This window comes from Notolabrus celidotus, chromosome 6, assembly GCF_009762535.1.
Source record: "Notolabrus celidotus isolate fNotCel1 chromosome 6, fNotCel1.pri, whole genome shotgun sequence".
Lineage (NCBI taxonomy): Eukaryota > Metazoa > Chordata > Actinopteri > Labriformes > Labridae > Notolabrus > Notolabrus celidotus.
This window is the reverse complement of record NC_048277.1, coordinates 35,820,501-35,835,777: the sequence shown is the minus strand read 5'-3', so window position 1 is coordinate 35,835,777 and position 15,277 is coordinate 35,820,501. Positions and strand designations below refer to the sequence as shown.

At 43.8% G+C, this 15,277-nt stretch overlaps 1 protein-coding gene across 1 annotated transcript in view; it reads left to right on the top strand.

The window, feature by feature from the left end:
• pik3c2a (phosphatidylinositol-4-phosphate 3-kinase, catalytic subunit type 2 alpha) overlaps positions 1-15,277 on the top strand; it is a 79,380-nt gene that overhangs the window by 1,786 nt on the left and 62,317 nt on the right. The window contains exon 2 of the mRNA XM_034684710.1: positions 6,939-8,190. Coding sequence (XP_034540601.1) covers positions 7,021-8,190 — 1,170 coding nt within the window. The 5' untranslated portion in view covers positions 6,939-7,020. The remainder of the gene's footprint in view (positions 1-6,938; positions 8,191-15,277) is intronic.

Genomic DNA, 15,277 nt, shown 5'->3' with positions numbered 1-15,277 from the left:
CATGCAGCGTTTCAGCCTCACGCTTCTCTTTGATGGTGAGTTTCATGTCTCATTATGTAACACATACCCTGAAGACATGAGACAAATTAAACTGTCCCCCCATCCAACAACCAATACATGCATCTTAAACATCTATAAAGTTGACCTGGTTACTTATTTTCCCTTTAAAGACCTGATGCGCTGCACTTTGCTCAGCCGGCGCAGAGTTTATTGTCAACACCAGCGCCTTCCTCAGCTGTTAGAAACTCATCTCTGACTCAGTGCGACCAGGTCAAGTCTGAGTTTAAAGGGTAGATTCAAAGTTTCATGGATTAAATCAAGCTGATGATGCTGCCATAAAGCTGTAAGGTAAATCCAGGACAAGCTTATAAAGAGGAATAACTCCAATGTTCAGGAGTTATTAAACCAAGGGAATGTGGATGGAGGGTGACATATAAACACAGCGGTTACTCTACCAAGGCCCCGCCCCCCAAAGTTCCAAGACCTTTTGAAAGTACTACCCCCCAAGCAGGGACTTTTCAGGGGCAGATTAACCACCCCGAAAGTACAAAATTAGACCCTGGTTCCTGCTATTGGATCACACAGAGTCTCTCAAAAGGTCCGTAGTTCCTTGGGAAAGTTCCTGCTGTCAAAAAGCACCTTTAGTTAATTGAGTATTGTGCATCTCAAGAACCGTCACCAAGAGTTTCACCAGTGAAAACCTGCCAGCAGCTTGTACTTCAGTCGTTCCACAAAACCATGAAATATAGCAGCGACATTCCAAAGGTAAAAGAGCTGAACGAACCAATCATTACATTCATTGCTCTTGATAACCAGCCTTTCTGCATGGTGGAAGATGCCGGCTCCTGCAGGATAATGATGCATTTATAGCCTTACCTGAACTGCAAAGCCTCGTCCTGAGTCACCTCGCCAATTCTTCTCACTGCACAGCTGAGCGACAGCGCTTAATCCACCGAATTAATGTATTCACTTTCCATTACTGGATGTCTATACATGAAGAAGAAGATGTTGTCTTGTTTATCTGATCCTAAAAGAGTAAAGCCTTGTTTATACTTCTGCGTCAAATCGATGGTGTAGCTCAGGCGTGTCCAAAGTATGGCCCGGGGGCCAATTGCGGCCCGAGGTCCCTTTATTCATGGCCCCAAGCTTCCATCTTAAATTGTGTTATTTATAGCAAAGAAATGAATCACCTTCTGAATCATCTGTACATCTGCAGTTTCTTTCAAGCGTTGAATCAAAACTAAAGTCAATCCAGAAACGTCTCAAAAAGCTTCATGTGGACCTCTTGTATAAAAGCCAAAGCATTGGGGATTCTGCAACATGGCAATAAAGAAGAAATACAAGAACTCTTAAAGCTGACAGCTTTTCAAATGAATGTTTTTATCATGATGTGAAATCTGATAAATGTTCTCGATAAGTTCAGAAGACACAAAAGAGGACACAAGACAAGATCAAAATTATGAAATTGTGCAGAAAAGGCAAAATTTGGTGCATAAAAATTATTCAGAATGCAGGAAAATAATTATTTTGTTCTTAAAATGTTGTCTGCTGGTCAGAAAAGTCTTAATAACAACATGAAAAAGAAGTGATGAAATCTAGATCGTGATCCTGCCATAGGAAAATAATGATACAATATTTTTCCCACATTGCCCGACTCTAATAAAAAGCATTTTCCTCCAGAAGAAGATAAGGTTTGCTAATGTTTACATGGCTTGTGGAGAACTGAGGACTACCTAGTTACTGATTTATTGAGAAAAAAAATTAAAATATTGTTATTAAATTGATATTTCATGTATAACTTTTAGGATTCCTAAGTCTCAGTAGGAGCCACTGGCCCTGAGGTATTCTGAAAACAACATCAAATGTGGCCCTCTTTGAAAAAAGTTTGGACACCCCTGGTGTAGCTTATGCGGGTTAAGGCTGATTTATACTTCTGCGTTGAATCAACGGTGTACCCTATGCCGGGGGTCCGCATAGCTCCCGTACCTACGCCGAGGCCTACGCACGTAGCTGACGTGCACCTCAATCAATCAATCAATCAATCAATCAATCAATCAATCTTTATTTGTATAGCGCCAAATCACAACAAACGTTATCTCAAGACGCTTTTACAAACATAGGAGGTCTAGACCACACTATGTCAAATTATGAACAGAGACCCAACACCAAGACAGGGTAAGACTCAGTCTGACCCCACCTTAATCCATCATGAGCATTGCACATCGCAGTATTTAGCTAGTTACAGTGGTGAGGAAAAACTTCCTTTTAACAGGCAGAAACCTCCAGCAGGACCAGACTCATGTTAGACACACATCATGCCTCGACTGAGTTGGGTCTGGAAAGACAGATAGAGGGGAGTAAGAGAGAGAGGTGATAGTGATGAGACGAGTCGTAGAAGCTGTTGCCGCTGGAGTCCAGCACGTCCGTATCAGCTGGAGTCCAGATCGTCCACAGCAGGAGGACGTCAACGGCACCTCCTCCAAAATGTAACTCCCCGTAGGGCCGACGCGGACCGCAAGCTCTGTGATTGGTCCGCTCGGCGGCTTTGTCTTTCCCGCATTTACAACACTTCCGGGATCCCGGAAATCGGCCACACATCGGCCGTGTATTTCATCTCCTCCTCTCTATTCTTCATGTAATCTTGTCTGTATGATAAACAGCAACATGTATCAGCTGTAGATTAACATAACACGCTCTGAATCTCTGTGGAAAAGTAAACAGAGATCGTAGCGGGACCGGAAGCAGGCGGCCGGCTATCAGAGAGACCACACTGCCTTCAGGCGTTTCGGCAGAGAATTGCTGCGCGACACGGACACACCGACGCACAAGTATGTGGGGCTCATGTCTGCGTCAGCCCCTGCTGAGTAGGGGAGATGCAGAAGTATAAATCAGCCTTTAGTCTGTGCCTACACAGAGGTCTACGCACATAGCTGATGCGCACCTCCTCCAAAATTTAACTATGTGTCAAATTGAAGCCCTGTGATTGGTCCGCTCGGCAGTATTGTACTTCCCGTACTTGGCCGTGTATTTAATCTTTTTGGACTCCTCTCTATTCTTCGCTGTAAATCATGTCTGTATGATAAACAGCAACATGTATCAGCTGTAGATTAACATCACAGAACGTCGCAGGAACTGTCTTGAGGGCGGACCACACTGCCCTCAAGTGTTTTGGAGGCGTCCTGCAGAGCGACACGGACACATCGACGCACAGCATGTAGTGCTCACAGAAGTATAAATCAGGCTTTAGTAGGGGTGCAACGGATCAAAAAACTCACGGTTCGGATCGTATCACGGATTTGAGTCACGGATCGGATCATTTTTCGGATCAACAAAAAAAAAAAAAAAAGAAGACAAGACAAATATAACTTTGTCCCTCTATTTATTTTGTAAAACACTTTGCCCATTAAATAAAAACAACATTCAACTCAAAATTTACTGCATGTGCAAAGCACCCTATCTGTGGGCCCAGTCCTGCCTCATTCACTGCATTTCATGGCATGGCAAGTGAAGGAGCAGAGGAACTTCAAAAGTTTCACTTTATTCTTCTTTCATTTGCTGATTTTCACCGTCCACTTTTCTTTGAGCTGCAAACTGTGAACACACCGTTTTATTCTAGGGTCCTACAGCTGGCAAAGTGCCAATATGCAAACTGCTCCATAAACCAAAGTGAAAGTTAAAAATTGCACTCGCAGCATTGGACTCTAAGTGACCCAGTAACAGCCTGTCTGCGTATCGTTGACATGGAGAAAAAAATCCCGGTAAACACACGGTGACCCGACCAAAACACAGAGTGAAGGAGTAACAGTTCGGGGGCCACAAATAGGCGGCTGGATGCGGCCCGCGTATTGACGGCCTCTGGTCTAGTGGGTGCGCGACGGAATTTCATAACGTGGCTCAAGCACATTCAGCATTCACTGTATTTCACAGGGAAACCCAAAATGCTCCAATACATGTGACTTCCAAGATGCAGGAGGGTTATAATGTTCCTCTGCTCCTTCACTTGCCATGACTACCGCTGCGCTTGACGAGTGAGTTGACGCGCAACCTTTTTTTTTTTCATCAACCGATCCGCGGACCACGTCCGTGCCGAACCGTGGAGAGGCATCCGTACGGATCACGGATCAACGATGATCCGTTGCACCACTAGGCTTTAGAGTAACGGGTAAATTCTAGTACAAGAGAGACTTGATGTTCTTAACAATCAAAAAGGAAAGGTGTGTTAAGAGCGGCTAAAATGAGTTTGGAAATAACAGCAAAAACCCCAATATGGTGCCTCCTTAAACTAAACTCTATGTTAGGACGTTTAAAGACATGATGGCAGATTTGTCAAACCACCACCCAGACTGCTTTAATGCCACGCTCCCATGCTGCCATCCTTCACCGTGCTGCAGAAACTGCATTGGTCTTGTTCCCATAAGTGAATATCTCCTCCATTCTTTACGTGTTCATGTTTCCATATATGGACTCTGAGCATATGGTTATCTTGACTCTGGATCTGAGCTTGTTCGCCGTCTTCTCTGTAACCTCATCCATAGTTAGAACAACATACAACCCAACACAGGACTGGAAGTTATGCGCCCAATCTGCAAATCATTTTATGAACTCTAGTGATGCTGCACGGCTTCTTAGATCGACTCTGTGTTTGCAGAAGCAGGAAGTAGTTGCTGGGTTGGTGTCTGGATCAGGTCAAAGGTTACGCCCTCCTGACTCCAAGCTGGTACATTCAGTGCATCCTCATCGTGTGCAGAGTCACTGACATATGGATGAGCTGCCTGATTCTGACCATGGGATATTTCTAAACCATGAGCTCCTGCAGGCTCTCAAAGACTGACCTTTACTTTTATGCATTTGCAAAGTTGGCACCGAGCTCTCTGAGTCCGACACTTAATGAATTCAGCCACATTGTCGCTGCCTGCTGGTGTGAGCACAGCTGATAAGACAATCTTGGACCATGGTGCTAACATAATGCTAACAGAGAGGGAGAAGGCCAGAGGAAGAAAGAGAGCAAGAGAGAGAGGGAGAGAGAGAAAGAGAGAGAGACCCGTCGGGCTGCTTAGCATGCCAAATTCCTCAGCTGCACAATAGTGCTAGGCTAGCCTGAGCCCCAGCACAGCCAGTCTTCTGCACCACAATGGGAGGGGAGGCTCAGGAGAGGCCGTGACGCCTGGGGAGGGAAGGAACTCACTCAACCCTGGGACTGTGATCGTTGGATGAATGGTTGCTTTGAGAAGGCGCCGTGTCATTTTAGGATCACAAAACACTCTGTGCTGCTGGGATGTTTTTCTCATGTTTTACAGTAGAAACACCGTTTTCCTTGAAATCAAAGTTTCTTATAACTTCTGTCATGGTGGGGAAATCATCAGTGACCGGGTTAAGTTCTTTTTTAGAGGGAGGGAAATGCTGGATTTATGTACAGTGCTTGTCCTAAGGTCAGGTCCCCATTTTGGTCAATTTCACCAAAATAAAAGTTCTTTATTTTGGGGAAGGCAACAAAGATCGATTATTATAATAATAACTTTATTTATAGAGCACCTTTAAAAACAAATGTTAACAAAGTGCATTGACAAACAAAGCGTGGTTCAAATAACAGAGAAAAGATTTCTAACAACAGGGAGGAGACAATTTAACAATGCAAAACAAAATGCAATACAAGAGGTTAAAAAGAATACACGTCAGAGGACAGAATGAAGTGGTGGGACAATAGACCAGTTAATTGTTGTAGAGAGGTTTTTCAAGGATAAATAAAAATAAATAAATAAATAAAAATAAATAAATATAAATACAAATAAATAAGAATAAAATAAATGAAATAAGTAAATAAAATAAATAAAAATAAATAAATACAATAAATAAGAATAAATAAATAATTAAATAAAAACATTAAAAGGACAATAAAAGAGGAATAAGAGTAAGATCACATTGGGAAAATTAGAAAAGTGTTTAGGATAAATTAGGAACATAAAAAAATTAATAATACAAATAAAAAATTTATTAAAATAGATAAAAAAAATGAATAATCAAACACAAATTTAAAACAATTAATAAGTTGGATAGAAATTAAAAATAATAATAAAATAGAAGTAAAAGTGGTTAGAAAGATCTGTAAAAGTCTGTAAAAATTGGTTTTAAGAAGAGATTTAAAAGATGTCACTGACTCTGCGAGCATCATCTCCTCAGGGAGGTCGCTCCAAACTCGAGGAGCTCTGACGGAGAAAGCTAGACCCCCTTTGCATTTGAGCCTCGACTTTGGAACGACCAAAACATGCCCCACCTGAGGATCTAAGGCAGCGAGATGGCTCATCATTTATTAGCATATCTGCAATGTATCCCAGGGCGAGACCCAGGCAAGCTTTAAAAGTGGAGTCAGTAAAATCTTAAAATCTAAAATGCTGGCTTAATATGGCTTAATATCTGAAGTTAATGCTGACTTGTTCTGTGTTTGTGTTGCTTAACTGCTCAGTAGTATACAGATCCATCAGTCTGCATGTGAGTCATGTGTCACCATGTAATTAATCACTTTGCATGATTGTTTTATTAAGTCTTCGACCCGTCTGTCCGGCTGCTTGTTCAAACAACTGCATTGTCTGAATGGTCAACATACAGGCTGACTAACAGAGCTCTCTGTGAAATAGGTGATCCATTTAAAGAGCATGGAAGTCTCAGTTATGTAGACCAGGCTACGGTTATGTAACCTAATCATCGCCCTTGGCCTCCTAAACTCCAGCAGCTAATTATTGGCTGTCGATGCGTGACAAACGGCAGCCGATCAATAAGCAGTCAGAGCCGGGTCACAGCAACACGGACCGGTTTAAAAAACAGGAAACCTCAATATCAGACACACCAGAGCTTCATTTTCTGGTCCTTGATCGCTGATATAGACTCTTAAAGGCATACAGGCTCATTTTGATTCTGTTGACCTCCTCTTCTCCCTCTTTCAGGTGTTTAAAGAATTGCTGCGCTACCCTGTGGGCCTCACCGACTTAAAGGCTGACACACTCATGGCACCATCCAGTTGACAGAATGGCCCAGATATCAAGCGGTAATGGGTTCAAGCTGGATGTCCCCCAGCAGAAGGGGGTTGTGGGCAAAGAGGAAGCCCTCCGCATGGAGGAAGAGGCTCTAGCAAAGTTGCAAAGGGATAAGAGACACACTCTGTCAACTTCAGCGCCCTCGTCTTCCTCTGCGGCGTCCTCGTCCTTCTTGAAACCAAAACCATCAAAGTCTACCACTACTGCTCCTCAACCATCACCCTCGACTAACAGACCAGAAAAGGACCTCATTGTCTTCCCAGAGACCAAGAAACAGGCAGAGCGGGACAAGTTCAGGGACATTGATGTGGACAAACTGACCAATGAGGAACTTGAAAAGCTCCTCCTGGATGAGAACTTTGGGGCGAACAATAAGGTGTCCCGCCCCTCGTCTCTGCAGGGGTTTAACCTCAGTGCCTCCTACCCTGGGAGCCATGCCTGTAGTTCCTCTCCCTTCCAGAGCGGCCAGTGGACACCTGTTCTGCCCACCTCATCCAGCACCAGTGTGTCCACTCCCACCCATCAGTCTATCCCAGTGTTCCCCTCGGCTCCATTCCCCAAACCAGGCACATTTCAGAATGGCTTCACTCCAACCATGTCCCCCTTCATGACCATGTCGGCACAGCAGCCATCCTTCATGACGTTCACTCCCATTCAGCCCGCCGCCGCTCTGGTCTTCCAGCAGCCGGCCGTGGACCCGGAGATGGCCAAACTTTTCGACAAGATTGCCAGCACCTCAGAATACTTGAAGAATGGCAAATCGGCCAGCACTGACCTAGATTCCTCTCAAGCCGGCACAGCTTCCCTGGCACCCAACCCACCGCCCCAGCAGCCAGCAGTGACGGAATCCTCCAGCATTAGCCGCATGGACTGGCTGGATCTGGACCCACTTACAAAGCGTAAAGCTGAGAACGAGGAGGCATCCCCGGCATCAGGAGGCCCCGCACAGACAGCACCAGGACCCTCCGCGGGGGATCCTTGGGATGCGGTGCTGGAGACTGAAGGGAATAGCACGAGTAGCAGCAGCAGCCCCCCGCCGGAGGGGAAAGCATCTCTGTCGGTTCGCTCACAGCCGAGGAGAGCTTCAACGGGAGCCGCTGTCACCAGGAGTCACTCGCTTAATATCCCGGGAACCTCCTCGCAGCACAAACCAAACAATCAGGTAGGATCACTGGAGAATGGAAGAGTCTGTCCACATTTAGGCATGATGTCATATTAGGTCAATTATTAACATGCAAGGCCCTGGAAACGTGTTTCCCAAAATAGCTCACGAGCACTGGTGTCCTAAATGAACTCCCGATTGTTTGCCATAGCTGCCTTTCCCCCTCTGTTCTCCATTCAGTTGATAGAAGGTAGTGTTACATCCTTCTGTGCACCACATCAGGATCAATCATTATTTGTATATGACCTGCCAATGCTGGGTAAATATTGGCTCCTGATATTAAAGCTTGTGTGAGGAGTTATGAAATGAATAGCAATGCCTCGGTGTGACCTACAATACTGAGCTGAGCTGAGTCAAACCTGAACAAACAGAGCTCCTAAGAAGAGGATTAGCTGAGTTTGAGAGCTTTGAACTGAGACTCCTAATTTTTGATGACCGAATTTGGGATTTGAGTATGAATGGCAAAACCGCAAAGCTTTAAGTAATGCCTGCATGGCTTAGCATTCTCATAACAATAGAGTTATGGATTCTGGCTTATTGAGCCCAAAACAGAGGGAAAATGGGGGAGTAGGGGGAGGTAGAGCGTACAGCCTTACCTGGTTAGTGTGAGCTCTAGCCCAAACAGGTTTCTCACCCTGGATCTGCCTTCCTGGTCTCATTTCTTACATCTCTCTATAGATAAGTCTCTTTTTTTTCTCTCTTCTCTCCACTTATCCTCTTGAAAATGAGGGAGTAGGGGGAGGTAGAGCGTACGGCCTTACCTGGCAAGTGTGAGCTCTAGCCCAAACAGGTTTCTCACCCTGGCTCTGCCTTCCTGGTCTCATTTTTAACGTCTCTCTATAGAGGTCTCTCTTCTTTGTCTCTCCTCTTAGCCTCTTGAAAATGTGGGAGTCAGGAGAGGTAGGGCGTACGGCCTTACCTGGCAAGTGTGAGCTCTAGCCCAAACAGGTTTCTAACCCTGGCTCTGCCATCCCTGCCCTTTTCTATCTTTTCTCTATGGAATATTCTCTCTTCTCTCCTCTCATCCTGTTAAAAAAGTGAAAGTAGTGGAGGTAGGGCATACACCCTCACCTTTCCTCTCTCTTCTCTCCTCTTATCCTCTTAAGAATGGGGAAGGAGGTGGAGGTAGAGCGTACAGCCTCACCCTGCAGGAGTGAGCTTTAGCCTAAACAGGTTTCTCACCCTGGCTATGCTTTCCCCGTCTCTTTTCTAACATATTTCTACATGGTCTTCTCTCCTTTTCTTCTCTCTTTTCTCCTCTCTTCCTCTTAAGAATGTGGGAGTAAGGGGAGGTAGGGCGTACAGTCTTACCTGGTTAGTGTGAGCTCTAACCCAACCAAGTATCTCGCCCTGGTTCTGATTTCCCCGTCTCCTTTCTAACATATTTCTACAAAGTATTCTCTTCCTTTTCCTCTCTCTTCTCTCCTCTTATCCTGTTAAAAAAGTGAAAGTAGTGGAGGTAGAGCATACAGCCTCACCCTGCAGGAGTGAGCTTTAGCCTAAACATTTTCTCCTTTACCTCTCTCTTCTCCTCTCCCGTTCTCTGGAAATGTAGGGAGGAGGTAGGGCATACAGGCTAACCTTGCAGGAGTGAGCATCAGCCAAAGCAGGTTTTTCAGCCTGGCTCCGCCTTCTCTGTCTCCTTCCTAACATCTCTTTCAAGAGAAATCCCTCCATTTCCTCTTGAAAATGTTGGTCTTGGAGGAGGTAGGGCATACAGCCTTACCTGGCAAGTGTGAGCTTTAGCCAAGACAAGTTTCTTACCCTGGCTCTACCTTCCCTGTCCTCTTTCAAACATCTCCCTAAAGAGTGTTCTCTCCTTTTCCTCTCTCTTCTCTCCTCTTATCCTGTTAAAAAAAGTGAAAGTATGGGATGGTAGGGCATGCAGTCTAAACCTGCAGGAGTGAGCATCAGCCAAAACAAGTTTCTCAACCTATTCCTGCTTTCCCTGACTCCTTTCTTACATCTCTCTACAGACTCATCAGTGTTTTCTTTCTCTTCACTTCTCCCTTGCTTCTGAAAATGTAGGAGGAGAGGTAGGGCATACAGTTTTACCTGACTAGTGTGAGCTCTAACCCTAGAAGATTTCTCACCCTGGATCTGCATTCTCCTTCCTTTTCTATCTTCTCTATAGAACATTTTCTCCTTTACCTCTCTCTTCTCCTATCCCGTTCTCTGGAAATGTGGGGAGGAGGAGGAGGTAGGGCATACAGGCTTTTCAGCCTGGCTCCGCCTTCTCTGTCTCCTTCCTAACATCTCTTTCAAGAGACATCCCTCCATTTCCTCTTGAAAATGTTGGTCTAGGGGGAGGTAGGGCGTACAGCCTTACCTGGCAAGTGTGAGCTTTAGCCAAGACAAGTTTCTCACCCTGGCTCTACCTTCCCTGTCCTCTTTCAAACATCTCCCTATAGAGTGTTCTCTCCTTTTCCTCTCTCTTCTCTCCTCTTCCTCCTGAAAATGTTGGAGGAGAGGTAGGGTGTACAGCCTTACCCACGCCTGTCTTCTTTAACTGAAGGTCAGGATGTGGGGACCATTAGGGGTCAAATGGTAGGGTAGGTAATATCAATACTTGGAGCTTGCAGATCTGTTGAAATACTGTTATGGATGCAGTGGCCACTTTGGTAGGCTATGCAGCTTCATTTGTGCACAATGCCGATGGATCCTCTTGTTCAACCATCAAACTGTATCCTACCTCCCCATGAATACTCCTCAGTCATTCCTAACACAAGCTCAGCATCCTCCTTCCTTCTGTTCCCTGTAATTAAGTTCTCACTGTGGTTAGCTCACCCCTCTATTTCCCCTGAACTGCATCTTGTGATTAATTTCACCGTGCAGGACTCAAGTGATCTAATTCTTCATCATGAATATTTAGAGCAGTTATTGGGACAGTGCTGAGGGCAAGTGGCACGGCCTCCCAATCTTTTCATTCCCCCCCTAAAACTAATCAACCATCTGTCATTTGGCTGACAGCTCTGAGCTGAAACAAGCATCCTTACAGGAGCACACTCATGAACTTGTCACCCTCCGTGTCTTCCTCTTTAATTCAGCGTCAGATTCACCAGAAGGAAATTAGTAACGGTGCTTCATTGGAACAGTTCTTACCGCTATTTCTCAAAAACGTGGACATTGTGTCTTTTTACTGGAGGGTCATGACTCCCACTTCCTGCTCATTGTGTCCCGGTCTCTGTGTCATGACCAAACAATTAGTCTCTGTGGGATGTTTCTCACACCAGGGTGATAATGAACCTTAAAGCTCCATACAAGGCAGGCCCTTGTTTCCCGGTTTCCTTTGGTGGTGGAGAACCAAGGAATTGGACGCCATTTTTGAACACAATGATGGGACAGTGCAGTCGAAGATATGTAGAGGCACGCTGAGGACTAAGGTCGCCGGTCTACCGTTCCAGTTAGTCCTCAGTCCAAGGTGTAGGACTCCACAGATGTATACTTAGCTCTTCAAAGGCAGCGTGTCCCGTCTGTTCCCTCAGCTGAGTCTTCCAGAGATGAGGAATGTGTGCTTCTTTGAAAGCATCAAAGCGGGTCTGTTTACACGTGCCTATATGTTATGTCTGAGTTCAAGCCTGCGGTAGTCTGTCGGGTTACAGTGTTCATGTAATCCGAGCCATCGTCTGCGTACACTCTCACTTCTGTTTCATTTGCATACATTATACCTGCTATCTTTGTGGGTTTGATCGCCCCCATTGTTCGCTCTGCTTGCACTCGCAGTCTTTGCTCATGTTGCTGTAAACAGGAACAAGCCCGTACAGCTCTGTAACATCAGAAAGACTGAAGATATGTCGTTAAGCCTGTCAGTGCCGGCTCTGCTCTCATTAAGTTTAAGGTAGACGTGATGTTTCAGTGAATATAGAGACATTGGAGCGACTGGAGTTAGATCCAGAGAGTGTATGGATACAGGAGAGGATTAGGGACACTGAAAAAGAAAATGAAGGTGCAATATATTTTTTTAATTCTGGAAAAAAAAAGGGCAGAAATTGGAGAATAGTCTTTTTTCTCAGAATTCTGACTTTTTTCATCAGAAATCTGACTTAATTTTAAAAGTCTGACATTTTTTCACCAGAATTTTGACTTTAATCTCACAATTCTGACTTTTATTCATAATAATTCTGACTATAATTTCAGAAATTTGACTTTTTTCATCATAATTCTGACCTTAATGCAAAAATCTGACTTTTTTTCATCAGAATTTTGACTTTGATCTTCTAATTGTGACTTTTTTCACCAGAATTCTGACTTTAATCTCATAATTTTGACCTTTTTCATCAGAATTCTGACCTTAACGCAAAAACCAGACATTTTTTCATCAGAATTCTGACTTTAATCTCATAATTTTGACCTATTTTCATCAGAATTCTGACTTTAATCTCTTAATTTTGACCTTTTTTCATCAGAATTCTGACTTTAATCTCTTAATTTTGACCTTTTTTCATCAGAATTCTGACCTAAATCTCATAAATCTGACTTTTTTCATCAGAATTCTGACCTTGACGCAAAAACCAGACCTTTTTTCATCAGAATTTTGACTTAAATCCCAAGAAGCTGACTTTTTTCATCAGAATTCTGACTTTAATCTCTTAATTTTGACCTTTTTTCATCCGAATTCTGACTTAAATCTCATAAAGCTGACTTTTTTCATCAGAATTCTGCCTTTAATCTCTTAATTTTGAACTTTTTTCATCAGAATTCTGACTTAATCTCATAATTTTGACTTTTTTCATCAGAATTCTGACTTTAATCTCATAATTTTGACTTTTTTCATCAGAATTCTGACTTAAATCTCTTAGTTTTAACCTTTTTTTCATCAGAATTCTGACTTAAATCTCATAAATCTGTATTTTTTCATAAGGATTCTGTATATAATCTCATAAATCTGACTGTTTTTCATCAGAATTCTGACTTTTATCTTATAATAAAAAAAAATATTGCACCTTAAATTTGTTTTCTAGTGGCCCTTATCATCTTCAGTAGTTTGGAATCAACAGCACAACGATAGAGAACAGTAAGAAACCACCGTCTGTCAGGTATTCAAAGTGAAACCAGACATCAGACCACAGCGACTGTAACACCAGGAACAACCAAACCACACACGAGCAGTCTCTCTGAAGAGGTGCTTTCTCTGAGTTTTCCTCAGAATCCTGCACACAGATCAGTTTACAGTGATGACACAGCTCGGCTCTCACTTCTCAAGAAGGAACTAAAACGTTGTGGTACAATGAAAATATTCCTCCTTTGCTTCCGTTTAATGACTAAACCAGTGTTTTGATGGATTCTGCCAACATGTTATGTAATATATTGTTGTTACCGTTTTCAAAGCAGGAAGTTATGAAGGACGTTGGCGAGGGATTGTCCCACAGTGCTGACGGACTCTGGTTTGAATAGTTTACAAAGACGTCAAACTTGAGGAAACATGAAAAATGTTGACCTTTTAGACTTGACTATTTTTGACCCAAGGCTCATTAAATGTATGAATCAAAACAAAGTGTAAGGGAGTCAAACTCAGAGGATGTACAAAAGAAAGCATGGATGTAATCTCAGTCTCACTGGTTGACAGGAAGTGCTTTTAAAACCTGTGCTGACATGAGAACAAGTATTTTCATGCTATTCTTCCACCTCATGTTCATGATAACCCTTTGTGCAGCGCTACCTTCTTTGCACTGACTTCCTCTCACTCGGCGAGTGTCAGCAATGAGAGTGAACGCCCACCAGAGATTTAAAAATAACTCTGCACCACATGTAGGCTGATTAGATAGAGACAGTGGGGTTGAGTTTCAGAGCAGGTCCTGTTTTCAGACTTAACATCGCAGGACTTTATGAAATGCTCTGTAAGCTTGCAGAACACTCGTAGTCATATTTCGGTTGCAGAAGTAAACTGACTTGATTAAAACATCACATCTTATTTGCATAACTGGTTTGAAACAACATATTTTGAAGCCGAGTCTAGCCTCAGAGACACTGCTGGCATGTTGGCTGTAACCTTTGTAGATGTGGATGAGCTGATTCTTACCATAGCCAGGTTAGCTTAGCATGTAGAGCGACCGAATCCTCTGACTCAGGTTAATATGTTGATAAAAGATAAAGGCCATTCAGTTGAGTGAAGAAACTCAACCCTCCAATCAGAGTAAAGCACACATTGCACCATGCATGATTCACATAGTTCAGTCCATTGATTCTCTTGTGAGTATGTGTCTCAATGGGGTGTTTGGGTCACTGTTATTCAGCCTGAGGTTGCCGGGCCTTGTTGTGGTTGGTATGAGATGTGGTCGTGAGGGCAGAGGGGGGTTAAATGGAACAAATGAGCTTGAAGCTGGACACGAAGTCAGAGCTGCTACCGTGGAGTCTCTTTCCCTTCTTGTTTCACTACTTTCTATCTCTACCTCTCTTCACATAAATATTCATTAGCTTCTTTTACATTGCTCTTTGTAGACGTCGCTGTTACACATCAGTGTTCATTTTGGCGGCTATTTTAGATTTAGTCTTTATCAATCAATCAATCTTTATTTGTATAGCGCCAAATCACAACAAACGTTATCTCAAGACGCTTTTACAAACATAGGAGGTCTAGACCACTCTATGTCAAATTATGAACAGAGACCCAACTTCAAGACAGGGTAAGACTCAGTCTGACCCCACGTTAATCCACCATGAGCATTGCACATCGCAGTATTTAGCTAGCTACAGTGGTGAGGAAAAACTTCCTTTTAACAGGCAGAAACCTCAAGCAGGACCAGACCCATGTTAGACACACATCATGCCTCGACCGAGTTGGGTCTGGAAAGACAGATAGAGGGGAGTAAGGGAGTCCAGCACATCCGTATCAGCTGGAGTCCAGATCGTCCGCAGCAGGAGGACGTCTACGGCAGCTCAGAGGAATCTACGAGACAAGGGAGCTCAGGGACTCCAGAAAGGTCTATGGTTAGTAACTTTAATGGGACAGGCAGAGTTAAAGTAAGTGATGAGGGGGTTGGGGGGAAGGGGGTGGGCTAGGATCCCAGTGTGTCAGTGCGCCAGTTCCCCCGGCAGTCTAGGCCTATAGCAGCATGACAAAAGCTGGTCCAAGCCTGATCCAGCTCTA